This window comes from Engystomops pustulosus, chromosome 1, assembly GCF_040894005.1.
Source record: "Engystomops pustulosus chromosome 1, aEngPut4.maternal, whole genome shotgun sequence".
Lineage (NCBI taxonomy): Eukaryota > Metazoa > Chordata > Amphibia > Anura > Leptodactylidae > Engystomops > Engystomops pustulosus.
In genome coordinates this window covers 201,988,714-202,005,777 of record NC_092411.1, presented here as the reverse complement: position 1 = coordinate 202,005,777, position 17,064 = coordinate 201,988,714, and the positions used below count along the sequence as shown (strand labels likewise).

The following is a 17,064-nucleotide window of genomic DNA, read 5'->3' as shown; positions in this document are numbered from 1 at the left end:
TAAGGTTCTGAAATAGCTCTTGTGCACATATGAATTGAGAGCAGGAACAGATGTATGAGGATTTCATGGGCAAAGACCCTTCTCAGTATAATATTTGTTAGGTGGTTTGGGTGGCCATGTGCTCCCCTGGAGCGGCTACTGCCCAAACTGCCCATATTAAAATACACTACTGTGGAAACACAAGGATTCAGCAGCTTATTTAATGAAAATACATTTTAACGCAATGAGCATGTGTAGTAGTTAGCATTTTGTTTTTGCATTTTAAGAAATCCATGTGTGTGAAAGCGCAAAACAACAAAGACCATTTTAACATATTTTTTCATTTTTGTCCAAGCTCAGTTTACTTACCAAGCTCTGCTAAATTACCAAAGGCAACAAGGCACATTTCTGTCAAAGGAGTGTTCTGAGAATGAACTCCGAGGAGCTTCACTAATGTAGGAATCACTCCCATATTTATGAGCTGAGCTTGAAGAGTATCTAGAGAAAAACAGACAGACAGTGCTAAACCTACTTGTTTGAAAATTTTTGAAATACAAAAAAAAATGCAATGCATAAAAAAAACGGCTACATTCCTGCTAGTTTTGTACCTTTTGCTACTAATCGCAACAATAAAATGTGATACCATGAACATGTTTTTTGAGAGTAACACATCAAACACCATTAAGTAGAATAGTTTAACTAAATGGCCTCTCCTGTAGTATGTGATATGAGGCAACCGTGTTCATGTCAAGCACCAAGACGCTATGTAACATATAACAATTTAATAGAAGAATAAGGGTTACAATCTGACCAGGGATCTTACTGCTGGAACCACCACTGTTCAGTACAACGGGTCCTGTTCTCACTAACCAATGGAGCAGCGGGTCAAGCATGTGGCTTGCCACTCCATTAAATGCTGTGTGAACATCGGAAATGTGCTGCACTCTATTAGACAAGGAATGGAAGGAATTGCTTAGCAATTTGTGACAATGTTGGATGTTCCATCAATTAATGTAAACTGGCACCCGGTTCTTAAGGTCAGATTGCTCTATCCTATGTATAGTACATTACAAAATAACCTGGTAAGATCCCTTTAAAATACTCTTAGGTATAACTGTATAGAGTGCTGTGGACTGTTCTTCACTTTTTTCTTACATGGACATAGTCAAAGCCTTTCTGCAGAAAAGCAGTGCTACGGACCCTAGATTTAAAGAGAACATTTTACCACCTGAGTGAAGTTGGCCCTCCCACCTTGTTAAAATCTAACAAAATTGGGGTCAAACGTTTGTGCTGCATAAATTTTTGTTTATGCTTCTATCACTTTTTAAGATATTAACCCCTTTTGGTCTAAGCCATTTTAGCACCTTAGGATCAGGCCTGATTTTTTAAATTTGTCCTGTGTCATTATAGGAGGTTAGACCTTTGTAATGCTTTAACATATCGAGGGGATTTTTAAAATGTTTTCTCTTCACACATTGTACTTCAAGGTAATAGAAAAATGATTCATTCAATTCAAAATTTTCTGCTTTTCCGGCAGATAGTCATAGCACCCAGGTAACTCTATAACTAACATTTCCCAAATGTCTGCTTTATATTGGCGTGGATTTTTATGCATCCTCTCTCTTTTCTAGGTTGTTAGGAGGTTCAGAATTTTGGGTGCAATTTTTCTCATTTTTATGAAAATCGCCAAAACCCATATTTAGATGTTCAGGTTTAAAGGGGTTTTCCCACAAACAAAAGTAAGGCCCTAGCCACGTGACAGGGCCTAGCTTGCTGATCAGTGAGGGTCTCAGTGCTGAGCCCTCACAGATCACGAAAACGAAAAGTCCGATGGGGTCCGACGGAGGTACGTGGGACCTCATGTTTACGTGATCTGTGGGGGGTCTGAGCACTGAGACCCCACTGATCCGCAAGTTAGGCCTATCCCATGAATAGGGCCTAACTTTTGTTGGCGCCATTCCGAACAGATGCATTGCATTTTTGTTTATGGTTTTTAGCATTTTTTTTCACGGAAAAATAATGCATTATCTTTATTCTATGGGTTATCGAAATTACAACGATATCACATTTATATAGCTTTTTTATATAGCTTTTTTATGGGTAACTTGTTTTGAAGAATCTATATATTTTGTGAAAAATTTGCATGTTTTGCATCATCATGTATTGATGGGCATAACATTTATTTTTTTTTTTGTTTGCAGAGCGGTTTTAGAACTGATTTTTTGCAGGGCAAGCTGTACTTTTCCTTGGTATCATGTAGAGTTAAATGTTACTTTCTGATCACTTTTTATGCTGCTATTATTTTTAGGGTATGTTTAGGTGTTTATATAAGTTGAGATCTTTAGGGTGCACCGGTAAAAAAAATCAAACCTAGTGACAATATTTAAAAAATTATAGCAGCACAAATCGGCATAAACTTAGCACAAACGTTTGACACCAGTTTTGATTCGGTTAATGTGGTGGTGCTGTCTGACCTTTTGACCTTTACAATTTCATTAATATCTTCAAAAGCAGCAAAAACCAAGATTTGATTTGCACCAGTCTTGTTTAATTTGGGTAATGGGGGGGGGGGGGAATGGTTGACCTCAGGAAACTTTTATTAATATCTTAAAAACTATAGCGGCACAAAAATTTCTGCTGCACAAACCAGCACAAATGTAGCACAAATGTTTGACACTAATTTTGTTAGATTTGAACAAGGTGGGAGGGCCTACTTCACTCACTTTTACCACTTCAATCAACGCCAACTCTTTCCATCCTTAACCTTATATACGGCAGGTAGTCTAGGTACCAAAAACTGCAGCATAATATATGTAATGTCTGGTCTGCTGCTGTGAGTGAAGGCAGAAGGTATTTACAATTCGTCCCATCGATCAGGTGATTAAAATATATGATCAACATGTGACATTCTCTCTAGACAAGCACAGCCAAGACGCTGACAACTGTTGCTGTGCAGTTAAAGTGTAGAATAACTCACAAATGCTACATGTTAGCACCATTTTAGTCATTATAAACCAAAACATTTCAATACAAGGAGAATTGTATATCAAAAGCATTATTATCAACCATGGAAGAAAAGGGTTAATATAAAAATTCTGCAAAATATGTGATAGGCAAAACATGAAATCTGAATGAAAACAATGAGATATGAAATCAGGTAATTCTTTCCTGCTGTCCATGTTAGTACCACTGTAATTCTATATACATCAAAAAAATTCTGAAAAGTCATGATGATGCATTTTCTGCAATGAACTAAAAAAAAAGGAGTAAAAGGTTTTATTTTATTGTCCAAGGGGCAGAAGGCGAAGGGGATGTCCACTTTTTGCATATAATTTACATTTTTTATATAATAAAAAGTAATTTATTTTTCCAAACTACAGGCTGTCCCCGGGTTACATACAAGATAGGGTCTGTAGGTTTGTTCTTAAGTTGAATTTGTATGTAAGTCAGAACTGTATATTTTATCATTGTAATCCCAGCCAGAACTTTTTTGGTCTCTGTGACAATTGGATTTTAAAAATGTTTGGTTGTCACAAGAATCAGGATTAACACTAAAGCTTCATTACAGACGCATGTGATAACTGTTACAGCTGTTTATTGTAGCCTAGGACTAAAGTAGAATAAATTACCAATATCCAGTGGTCCGTTTGAAACTAGGAGTCGTATGTAAGTCGAGTGTTCTTAAGTAGGGGACCGCCTGTACTTTCTGTATAAATTACCCACTGTCTTCTAGATCTCATCCTATAGAAGGCTTCAATGTTTACATCCAGTTTATAGAAAATCAGTCCATGGTCATGTGATGTCACATCAATACTAATGAGCTGTGTGTCTGATATCAAAATGACCATGGACAGATTTTTTGGGTGAGCTCATGTGAATGGCAGGTTCCCTTTAAGGTTTATTCACTACTATACCATAGCTAATTATACATACATCCTGAGTGCTAATTTTCACTGGCACTTTTTTTCACATCAGTGATTTTTCACTGAATCCTTTGTGGCTTACAGATTGGTTTCTCTCCCTGGTATTCACCTACAACATTGGATCAGTGGGGAAAAAAAACAGTGAAAAAGCCCATTAAAAAGAATTTTTCAGCATGGCATCAGTGACAAATCACTGAAGCCAGGAAGAGAAAAACAATCTGTATGTGTCCTTAGGCCAAAATGGCTTCACTTAATAATCACTGAGCAGAGATCTGGAAACCTGTGAGGGAATGATACAAAACGAATATTTGAAAATTAGCTAACTTTTCCTTACACCAACCATATCAATTATTTGCTGAAAGTGGACAGCCCCTTTAGGCTCAAACTTATGAACTTTAAGTTCAAAGTTATCACATATTACTAGGATATGCTGCAACTTAATTATAGGTTGGAGTTCAACCAGTGCGTTAGTAGCCCTGTACCAAGATCACTCTGATCATTGGTCACTCATCAGGAGGTTGGCACACAATCTAATAACCACAGGTCTTAACAGATTTGTCCTAAATCATCCTGTAATGTATCGTTCCGTGGTTTCCGAGGTGCATTGGACTCAACTCTGGTTCTGCTGGCCCTTGTGCAGTGCTACTATGAAGCTGAATAAAACACTAGTTCATAAGCACCTATGGGTGGTTTAGAGCCCCAAATTGCCCTGACAGGTTAAAGCGGTTATCCGAGTTTAGGAATAATTCTTCTTTTGCCGGAAGCTCCCATTCCACAGCATTTCCCAGCGCTTACAATGATGAGATAGGGATGGATGGACGTGGCTGGAAGGAAGCTCCCTGTGCATGGCTTCTGTGCCCCTGTAAACAAACAGGCCATGGCGCGGGACATCGGCGGCGCCAGAGGAGGTAAGTACACGTTTATTATTGTTAAATAGCCCACCCCAGCCCGGCCCTAAGTGACTTCTTAAACCCAGATAACCCCTTTAATATCAATGTAACGTTAAATTGGCATTAAGCTCAATCTAATTTTCTCTTACTATTTACTGAGGGTTAAAGTCAAATTCTAACTACATTGACTGATATAGACTTTACTTTTGTGTTATCTGGCTGAATTCACAAAATGAATGTGATCATAGTATTTGCATCTAAATGAAATATTACATGCTGCTAATAAAGCCACATATACATTAGAAACAGAATACAGCATAATATACCAAAAATACAATTTTTTTTCTAAAAAAAAAAGAAAGCAGTTGTCATAGTCAATATCGGCAATGTATCAACCTAATGCATACTTGTTCAACCTGGAGGATAAAGGGAAAAGAAGGGGAATGTAATAACTGTAATTTAGAAGAAAAAAAGAAATGGCAATAACAATCTGAAATTCCCTACAGAACAGCAGGGCACAGAACAGATTGCTTCTGAGACTCGCTGCACATCCATCTGGCAGAGCAAGGTTGAGACTTGAATTAAAGTAGAGGGAATTATCTTGTAGTTAACACTTCGAGTTTCCCTTACATTTCCAACTCCAGATTTGAGATGATATCAGGACATGTTAGGAAAAATAATTGATGCAAGACTTCCGCTTGCATTGGCCACTAATATACATTGGTGAGCTACATTTATTGAGGTTAGCTACTACTCCTCTCAATCTCAATGACTGAACTGCCTTTATGGTGTGTGGATAAAGTTGTCAGTTTACCATTCTCATTGCTATAGTTCATCAGCATGCCACAAAAGACAGTCATGAGCTTCTCATTTGCTGGATCTGTTAATGTGCATATTGACCGTAAATGGTCAACTACAATTTGTGCACCACCCGCTTGGTCAACTGCTCGCCTGCCCTCATCTGGAAACAAACAAAAAGGCACATTAAAACAGTAATAGGCATTCCAAAAGCACCCCAAATCAGATTACATAGCAAACAATTGTAAGGGAGGACATATGTTACTTCTGCCTGAGCTTATACCATAAAGGGCATCTTACAAAGTTCCATAATGCAGCAAAGCTCTTCAAATCTAGGTACTTAATGTTACTATATAATATTTCTACTTAACATCAATGCACAAAGCTTGTGTGAGAAAGGAATTGTAAAGTCCGACTTTTATGTAACACAACTAGCATAAGCCAAAGTCAGTCAAACTGAATTACCACTCTAGTCTACCCATTTTTGACACACTAGCAAATTATAGTATGAAATAAAAGTATTGAACTTTTTACTAGTTCTCGTTCCTATAATCCACTCCAAGGTAATACTTCAAAGCATAACTAAACATTCTCCAAATTTCTTAAATCAACAGTGAAGATGATCATAGTAAACTTTACAATGTAACTTTTTAAAGAAATTTTTTCCTGTGTCCTTCTTTTCTCCCTGCCTTTCTTTCTGTGTATATCCGATTTCTGTCCTGTACTCCATTTAGAGATTGCTTTAACACCTGTACAAGCAACTATGATGCTCATACAGGAAGTTTTACTCTGTAAAAAAAAGTCCAATGCAGATTTATCCACAAAGGATTTTTCATCCTGGGCACCACCATCTCTGGCAGCTACTATAGACGGTCCTGTGACCGTTGCTCATTTACTTGGTCACATAACCTTCTACAGCACACACAGCCATCAGTAGGATCAAACTGTCTGTGTGACAGCCTGATCAGCAGTCCCTTGTCACAGACCCCCAAATATAGAACTCAGTAGAGGCATGCAGGGAGGATGCAGTGTGCATCCTCTCTGCATGTCTGTACATACATATCACAAAAAAATTGTAATTAAAAATCAAAAAGAAAAATTAAAAAAGGAAAATAAAAGAAAAGACTTGGGAGTTTGGGGTCTGGTGTGCCACCCCTAGCCTGGTCTGGGGGGAGAGAGGGGCTTCTGATGCACCAGCCATAACCTAGCCCACTCTGTAGGTTGAAATTTCTCAGCAGACAAAAAAAAAAAAGTTTTGCCCCTTTATATATTGCATAATGTAAGAATACTAGAACGGTCTAAATTGGATATTTAAAGGACATCTACCATCAGCTTTACAGATAGCAGTTTTGTTCTTCTATGAGGTTCCTGAGGGCTTTTATTATAACTTCACCTGCTCTGTGCACTGTGGACAGGGGGTACCGGGCGGGACTTGTATCGGAATGGGGGGGAAGGGAGAGTGAATAAATTAAAAGACAAGGCGCTCCGGTGATGTAGCTGATTAATTTGCATAATTTTTATAACTCTACAATGCTCTACAATCTTTTCCCGGTGTAGGGCGCGGAACGGTGCCACACACAGGCCGCGTATACATCCCCCCAGACAGCGTGTAAATGCACCCTTAAGCAAAAAAAAAAATGATTGTAATGATTTTATTTTATAAAAAGACATCTATTAACATTATATACCCCTAGGAGTTAATTATTTGTATTACTTAAAATGTCATACTCCTTGTCAGCAGTAAATATTACCTTTCCCAAAAAAAAAGTTAGTGCGACCTCTGACTCCACTGATGGCTAAAATAGCGATAAATGAAGCTCTTTATAGATAGTTCCTAAAGTCTAATCACTCAAAAGAATCGAATCAAGGACAATATTCTCTAGGCATGAAAAGAGTTAAAGATCTCATCCTTTTCAGTCTGAAGTGGAAGGACATCAGAAGAATTTCAGATTCAATGCTCACTGTAGTAAGCAAAGCCGATAAAAGACAGAGAAGCTATTCTACTTAAAGGAAACCTGTCACCAGGAGTCCCATTTTTAGCACTCCCCCAGTCCCCACAGAGCATAGTACATACTCTGCCAAAGTGTTTTTGTATTAAAAATTGGTTTTACAGAAAAAAAGATATGTTATATTGTACCTTTCATTAGCATCTGCTGTGTGACTAGGCAGGCGTCCACTGGGAGGGGCTGGAAAGGAGTAGTTCCCCCCCCCCACCCTTTGGAAACAGCTTCTCAAAGTGACCTTTTCAAATATATGAAAATGCCCATCACTTGGCTTAGCAACACCCGCTGCTCCTCTACAGTCAATCCCGAGTGTGGGGAGCTATTCATATATTTGAAAAGGAGGACACATGGAGTAGCAGTTTCCCAAGGGTGGGGGGGGGGAACTGCTCCTTTCCAGCCCCTCCCAGTGGACGACTCCCTAAAAAAAAAAAAAAAAAAAACACCATATCTTTTTTTCTGAAAAACCTATTTTTTATACAAAAACACTTTGGCAGTGTATGTACTATGCTCTGTGGGGACTGGGGGGGCTGCTAAAAATGGGTCTCCTGGTGACAGGTTCCCTTTAAAGGAAACCTACTATCACGGATCTACCTAATAAGGTAGATCTGGTGGCAGGCTCATCTATTTTACAGCAGCCCACTCTGTTTTTCAGCTAATCCTTTAGTGCCTCCGTAACATTAGAAATCTTTTATCATATAATTTATAAATATGCAAATTATCTAACGAGGCTAGTGGGTCATGGAGCGGAAGCTACGACTTTGAATCCCTCCTTTGAATCCCTCCTCCCCTCCTGTCTTCCGCACATGCTCAATAGCTCTGGCTTCTTAGATGAGGTGCTGTATGCCCTCAGCTCCAAAGCCACTGCGCATGTGCAGAACTCCAACTTCTCAGACGGGTGTGCACAGCTAATTTAATATATGCATATATAATTTGCATATTTATATAATAAAACATTTCTAATGTTCAGGGGCACTAAAGGAATAACTAAAACTGGATTGGGCTGCTTTACAATAGATGAATCTGCCACCTTATTAGGTAGATCTGTGATGGTAGGTTTCCTTTAAGGGAATTTATAATTATTATATTAACTGTTATCCCCTACACTAATCATCTCAAAGCTTTAGTTATCCTTTAAAACTCAAAAGTTTGATGAGGTTCAGGAAAGAATCCTCATGGAATCCTTGCCAAATCCTCACCAATAATTGAAATGTTACTTCTTTTTATCCCCACTGTGGATCTTCAAAAATACAAGTGGTAGAATAGCTTTTTATATCCACATACACACACTTGTGAATCATATGGATGTTGGAGCTGAAATAATATTAAAACATTTTTTTTTTAAGGATTTAGGATTTTGTTAAAGTGCTTATTTTAACCCTTTAATTAACATGCAATCTTTGATCACTTTTAGAATACACTTCCAGTACAGTGTATTATATCTGTCACTGCCTATTAGAGCCTGCTTCTGGGAGACTCTACTAGGCATGTTCCACAGGAAAACTTGAGTACTGTCCTGTTATAAAAAACGGACCCATCAATCATGGTGCTAGAATCGAGATACGTATATATATATCTTACATATGCCTTTTAATTCTGTTAGATGTACAGTTGCTATTACCATTGCATGTAATGAATTTGGTTTGGGAGTGCAAGTTGTCACAAACTCACTGCTTGTATCGTACTAGAATGGATTCAATCTACTATAGCAGTGATGGCAAACCTTTTAGAGATCGAGTGCCCAAACTACAACAATGAACTACTTATTTATCGCAAAGTGCCAACACAGAAATATAATTTGTGATTTATACTCCCTTCTCTGTCACAGCTTTCATTGATACCAGCCCCTGAGGACACCAATAAAGCAAAAAATAGTCCCAGGTACAGCTGGCAGTTTGAAATAGCTCTGTGCACAGCAAGTCCTGGGCTGTCTGGGACTGCAGGAAGATACCTGGAGTCATCTCTGGTGATGGCCTGAGTGCCCACGGTAAGGGCTCTGAGTGCCACCTCTGGCACCAGTGCCATAGGTTAGCCATCACTGTACTATAGTGTTCTGAGGCTGTACAACAATTAAAGAATGAATGTTAGCAAAGTGAACAATGTGAAGAAGCAGCAGTATGGCATTTACTATTAAAAAAGAGATCTCTAGTTAAAGTGGTGTTCATAGAAGGGCTCAATTGTAATTTCTCATTTTAAAGCTTGTTTTTTATTCTTGCCAACAAGGTAGATCCTCTGTTGGAGAGTGTCCCGGGTGCCCAGATATATGGCAATAACAGAAGGACTAGACCCCCTCTCTGCTAAGGCACTAGGGAGCTAGTGGCTCACACGGTTTATATATTTGACAAAGGCCCACATTTATTAGCCAGTATATGTAGTCTTAAGGCCTGCACATGAAAGACTGTTAATCTTCACAATTATGTTGCGACAACTCACAGTGTGTTAGCCATTTATTTTGCAACTAAAAGAAGGCCCCATTACATTCGACTGACCATGCATCAAATGTAGAGAAGGGTCGATTCCTGGTTTTTGTGGCCTGGGTAGTAATTTTCTATTAACATTGTCAGTGTGAGTGTCCTGCAGTAGGCGGGCAGGAGGCCTTATTGCTGCATTTCAGGCTTTGTGGTGGGAAAGAGATTAGACCACACAGAAAGTACTCAATAGCAGATGATAAAAGGCTGCAATTTTTCATGTTGGAGAGGGGAGGTAAGGGGGAAACATGCTAAAAATGTGACACATTTAACTAAAAAGCAGAGTCTTGTAGCCAAAAGAAAATAGACATGATCCTAAATGACTGCTCTACCGAAGTAACTGCTTTGGCTAAATCTTTAGCTACTACTTCCCATCACATAAAAATAAATAAAGTGGTTAAATTAAGCCAAGATGTAAAAATACCATCCCCACCCACTTACACAAGAACCCTAGCTTTAAGAATTCTCAGCGTGCGCTTTATAGTAAGCATTTATAGTGCTGCTAAAAGCAAAAGCCTGTGGGTGAATTATTTAGCAACCATCACCTAAATTCTAGACAAGGGTATTGTGCAGACAAAATTGCAGTACACAGAATAAAAAGCAAGGTGTGCCCTGAAAAGGAAAAAGAAGAGGAGGATAGTCAGAGCGCTTTTCATCTTTGTTGGATGGCTCCACCTGCCTTTTAGTACAGCATGAAAGTGTTACAAAAGCTGAAGCGTCTCCAGCCCGGTAATATGGCACATTTACATCCGCTGACTGTTGTTTCAGCTTTGCAGCTAAGAGACTGATGAACATCCAGCCATGTGAATTAACATATTGGTCTCAGTGGGAGGAAGAAAAAGAGGTTAGAAGCGGTGAATCCCCGGTCCATGCAAGGAGGTGCAGCTGCTATAAGTTATTCACAAAACGTACATAGGGAGACAAACAGAATAGATGACATGTTATAGTTATTGATCGTGTTAGAAGACATTTTTATTGACATTCACAAGATTTTTATATGTTCTGCTCTGTTCCCAGATATACACTGCATTACAATTCAGACACTGGTGCATGCAGGAGCCATTATGACCATGTACTGGTGTATATGTAAGTAACCAAGAGTCAGAGAAAAGCTGTGTATGGACATGTATATATCAAGTGTAAATGCACCGAGCCCTCAAAAGGAGAAAGCTTTGGAAGCTTAGTTTAAATGCAGCACACATCCCAAAATCTTTATGCGCTACATTGACTCTCATTTGATCAAAACCACAGAAACGATAAGTGCAGACAGAATGTAATTGCCATGCCCAAGCCATTTGTACCAATTTCTTTCTGCAAAATATGCTATTGGCCAGTCTAATAACAAGACTGTCATAAAGACACTAAGAAGTCTCACATAATCAGAGATTTTGACCTTCCCTGAATTAAATTTTAACCACGCAGGGACCAGCCTATTTTGGCCTTTTTTGTCTTTTTTCACCCTCACATTTTAAAAGTCAATACTTTTTAAGTTTTCAATCACCATAGTTTAGACAAGAGCTTGTTTTTTGCTGGGTGAGATGAATTATTTTAATGGTACCATTTTCGAGGAAAATATAATTCACTGCTGAAGTTTTACTAACCTTTTAGTGGGTGGGAAATTGGGGAAAACATTTACATTTTTAAATTTACAGTGTTCATCATTGGGTATAATTAAAACAATAGCTTTATTCTTCAAGTCAGTACAATTGTGAAAACACACATTTGTTAAAAAAAGTTTTGTCTTTTTCACTTTAAAAAATAAAAGTCATCTCAGTTCAAGAACTCTTAGTCTTGCTAAGAAAGTACACTGTACACCGAAGTAAGAAAAAGGTGCCAGAATATGGTGAAACAAAAGATTATTTTTTTGTGCAAAACTATTAATGGATAACAAAATATTATATACGCCTCACACATGCAACCGTGCATAGGATCAACCACATTAACTACGACTAGCTTTATTACGCACGGTCGCGATGAGGCATCTGTACCTCGCTGCAACTGTAATGTGAAAATCAATCACTACACACAAACCAAAGAATAAAGTGCATGTGCAGCCTTTAAGAAAATAGCACAACTGATTTCCACCTCATTTGGGATTTTTTTCCAGCTTTCCTGTACATTGCACATAATATTAAAGAGAACCTGTCACCAGGGACCTCATTTTCACTAAAGACAGGTTGCAGAAGCCCATCACACATTCAGTGCAAAAATGCCTCTCTGCCTTTTATAAGCATTTGCATTACAATATAATTGTGTGTTATAACTTACCTTGCACCCTGACAAAATCCTTGGATAGTCACAGGGGCAGGGCTTTGGTTTGGATGCATTTAAAAAAACAACATGTGGCTTGTCTGCGTTACTCACTCCTCAGATCTTAGCCTCCACCTTTGTGCTCCTGTACAGCTCCACCTCCTGCTCCTTCTCAGAGGTCACAGCCTGGTGAGCTGACATCAGAGGGAGGAGCTATACAGGGGCACAAAGATGGAGGCAGCCTGCAGCTCAGACAAGTCACATGTTGTTTTTTGAAATGCATACAAATCTAAGACCAGCCCCCTAGGATTTTGTCAGGGTGCAAGGTAAGTTATAACACATTTTTATTGTAATGCAAATGCTTAGAAAAGGCAGAGAGGCATTTTTGCACTGCAGGTGTAATGGACTTTTAAAATCTGTCTTTAGTGAAAATGAGGTCCATGGTGACATGATGCCACTTAGAAGTACATTTTCTACAGCAGAGAACAAGCCCTCACACATTACTGTGACTGGAAAAATAAAAATGTGGGAAGTGAAAAACAATCAGAAAATAGATTGGCCCTGAATTGGTTCAATTTTCATGATAACCATATCCTCTTGCTACCTTTTATTGTATAACAATTTACCACATATAAAACCGAAGCAAATAATCTACAACTCAAACATGATGTACTTACGGCTATCATAGCAAATATTTCCAAGGGCACGACCAGTTTGTAGCAAGACTTCTTGATCTTTACAGTTTAACAACTGCACCAGGGGTGGAATAAGTCCTGCGTCCACACATGGGATACGCAATTGTTCTGAAAGGACATAATGTCTGTTCATTAATTTCTTTAATAACAAAAACATTATTTTCCACATTATTCAAGGATAGTTCTCTGCTGAGCACTATAAGGGACCTATAGGTATCCACTGAAGCTTCTAGAACCTTGTCATTAATAATGCAGTGACGCTACCGCAAAAATGCATATCATCCAGCCAATCAGAAAATATGTGAGAAAGGAAGTCACTTTCTCTATTCTTCCCGTAGACACACAAGATGCGGCACGGTAAATTTAATGATTTTTTATAACTTGTTACAATTGCTAATGTATTTCTAGTTTACTTGGGTTTAAACATAAAACATAATTATTGCATGGCACGATTGTCAGCTTATGCCCAAGATGGAACTTGGGTCCTTAGACCAGATCGCAGCTTCCATAGAAGGCATTAAGGGCATTTTAGGAGTTAAAGGGAACCTGTCACCACAGACCTCATTTTCATTAAAGAAAGGTTGCAAAAGCCCATTACAGCTGCATTGAAAATATGCCTGAATTCTCTAAGCATTTGCATTACAATGTGTTATAACTTACCTTGCGACTGACATAATCCTCTGTGTAGTCCTAGGGGTTGGGGTTTCGTTTGGATGCATTTCAAAACAAGATGTGACTTGTCTAAGCTGCAAAATGCGCAGCTCTCAGCCCCACCTTTGAGCTCCTGTACAGCTCCTCCTGCTGCTTCACAGAGGCCACTGGTGAGCTGACATCAGTGGGAGAGGGAGGAGCTTTGCAGGAGCACAAAGGTGGAGGCTGAGAGCTGAGCAGCCTGCAGCACAGACAAGTCACATGTTTTTGAAATGCATTCAAACCAAAGCTCAACCCCTGGGACTAGACAAAGGATTCTGCCAGGATGCCAGCTAAGTTATAACACACAATTATATTGCAATGCAAATTCTTAGAGAAAGCAGAAAGGCGAATTTGTAATGCAAATTGTAATGGGCTTCTGTAACATGTCATTAGTGAAAATGTCGTCCCTGGTGACAGGTTCCCTTTAACTACATCCGGTACATTCATCATTTTATTTGTACTAGATGTGGGGTGGATAAGTGGTACATTGCCACCACCAGAGTAAGCTAATTCATGTCTTTTGGAAAGCCACATTTTCATTAGAACATGAAGGGTATGGAGTTAATGTAGATTTCTCAGTCCTTTATCCAACTGAAACATAAACAATGCTGTACAAGTCATACAATTAGTAAGCAAGTAAAAACTTAAACGTTTTGTATCAACTATTTAAGTTATTCGAATGTCTATGGGGTAGGGGATAACAAGGTGTTATAGCCATGCTATATTTTCACACTACCATATAATTGAATGGATCCAGTTCTCACTTATGGATAACAATGCATGAGAAGCATGTGTTTTGCAGCTCCACCTATTCGTGAGAATGGGATCCCTGCAGTTCTCCGGATTGCTGGAGGTCTCATTTTTGTGATTGGTGAGGGGTCCCAGCAGTCAGATCCCCACCAGTCAGCTTGCTATCCCCCATCCTGTTGACTTGGGATAACTTAAATACAACAAATGCACCAACACATAAATTGGAGATTTCCAAAGGAAATATATAAATTTGTGAATAGTGAATGGATACAATAACAATCTTTTAATGACACAAACTAAAAGTAAACTAAAATTAAATGATAGATACAACTGTATATCTACATAAGATAATATCAACATAAGATAATGAAATGAAAATGAATTAAAACATACTAACAAATGAGGTGAATAACTGAAGATGTTCCAGCAGTTAAAGTTCCCTTGGAAAACCTCACCATTTTTTGCTACTTCAGCTATGATGTGAGCTATTTTGGCTGTGCAGGACGTTTGTGAATTCAAAAGACTTGCAAAGACCTGAAGAATCCCACTCTGAAGGATTTTTTCACTGCTCTGTACATCTGAAAGAAAAATCATTAAAATTCAGCTAGAGTGAGTAGACTCTTAACAGTAAAAGCTGCACTATTTTAACAAGCAAAATGACGGACACATAATAGGCCATATAATAGTCAATGAAATCCATCTAGCTGTGCACATGAGGTCATGAGTCCCTCTTTACAACATAGAGCAGTGATGGCGAACCTTGTAGAGGCAGAGTGCCCAAACTACAAACCAAAACTCACTGAACTACTGCGAAGTGCCAACACTGTAATTTAGACCAATAATACCACCATACAAAGGCCAAATAATACTGCTACATGATGAACACCACCATTACAACACAAATAACATCATACTCATAATAAAAAGACTACTGTATTAATGTCAATATTACCAATAATATCACTATACCAGGATCAAATTAAAACCAACATACAGTGATTAATATTACTACCAGTTATAAATATTACCCGCATACAGTAATAAATATGACTGCCATAGAGAGATTAATATGATTGCCATACAATGATTAATTTTACCACCATAGAGTGATAATCATCATATTTATCACAGCATAGCGATAATATAAATCACTGTATAATGGTAATATAAGTCACTGCATGGTGATAATATTTATCACTGTATGGCGGTTGTATTAATAACTATGTTGGTCAAATTTAATGTGAATATTATAGTAATGAATAATACTGCCAGACAGTGATTAACATACAGTACAGTACTCATACAGTAATATTAGCTTCATAGAGTGATTAAAGGAAATAAACCACATATAAAACTCATCTGTAAAGGAAGCGCTTGTCCGCGAGCAGGGAGTCTGGTCAGCAGGACCACAAGTAGGTGTATTTGGTTGAAATCTTGTCTACCCCAGTGGTAGATTTCCTTCAAAGGGGTATTTACAGCGGTTAATAACACTAACGAAAGTAAGCACCGGCACCAGCTCACCCTGAGCTGGTGCTCGGTACTTACAGCTTACACCTACTATTTGAAATGGTAAGTTTCCTTTAAGGGTAAATAGAAATGTGTTTAAGAAATATAACAGCAACACTGACCCAGTTATAAGTAAAATCCAGCAGGAATTTAAAGAAAGGAATATATACTCCTATCCACCTTTGGGAGATTTCGGCTGATAAAAATGTTTAGTTTTTCTAGATTTATATATTCTATGCAGATGCTTCCATTCCTAACCGATTGGTAAAGAAATAAGCATTGCCACTCAAGAATACAGGAAAAGCCAAAATATAGTTAAGGAGTACTGTAAAGGTTTTTTTCCCACAAATCCATAGCTCTTTGGATGAAAATCAACTGTTTTATTATGTTTGTTACCTACTCTCACCGGCCACTTTATTAGGTACACCATGCTAGTAACGGGTTGGACCCCCTTTTGCCTTCAGAACTGCCTCAATTCTTCGCGGCATAGATTCAACAAGGTGCTGGAAGCATTCCTCAGAGATTTTGACATGATGGCATCACACAGTTGCCGCAGATTTTTCGGCTGCACATCCATGATGCGAATCTCCCCTTCCACCACATCCCAAAGATGTTCTATTGGATTGAGATCTGGTGACTGTGGAGGCCATTTGAGTACAGTGAATTCATTGTCATGTTCAAGAAACCAGTCAGAGATGATTCCAGCTTTATGACATGGCGCATTATCCTGCTGAAAGTAGCCATCAGATGTTGGGTACATTGTGGTCATAAAGGGATGGACATGGTCAGCAACAATACTCAGGTAGGCTGTGGCGTTGCAACGATGCTCAATTGGTACCAAGGGGCCCAAAGAGTGCCAAGAAAATATTCCCCACACTATGACACCACCACCACCAGCCTGAACCGTTGATACAAGGCAGGATGGATCCATGCTTTCATGTTGTTGATGGCAAATTCTGACATTACCATCCGAATGTTGCAGCAGAAATCGAGACTCATCAGACCAGGCAACGTTTTTCCAATCTTCTACTGTCCAATTTCGATGAGCCTGTGCAAATTGTAGCCACAGTTTCCTGTTCTTAGCTGAAAGAAGTGGCACCCGGTGTGGTCTT

General features: G+C 38.7%; 1 protein-coding gene across 2 annotated transcripts in view; it reads right to left on the bottom strand.

Moving 5' to 3' along the window:
• Positions 1–17,064, bottom strand: part of RAP1GDS1 (Rap1 GTPase-GDP dissociation stimulator 1) — an 82,414-nt gene that overhangs the window by 28,654 nt on the left and 36,696 nt on the right. Inside the window, exons 3-6 of one of the 2 annotated variants that reach the window (XM_072118108.1) lie at positions 14,902–15,024; positions 12,986–13,111; positions 5,607–5,753; positions 349–477 (exon numbers count right to left, since the gene is read on the bottom strand). In XM_072118108.1, the coding sequence (XP_071974209.1) occupies positions 349–477; positions 5,607–5,753; positions 12,986–13,111; positions 14,902–15,024 (525 nt within the window). The remainder of the gene's footprint in view (positions 1–348; positions 478–5,606; positions 5,754–12,985; positions 13,112–14,901; positions 15,025–17,064) is intronic. The other variant, XM_072118098.1, reaches the window with a different exon arrangement.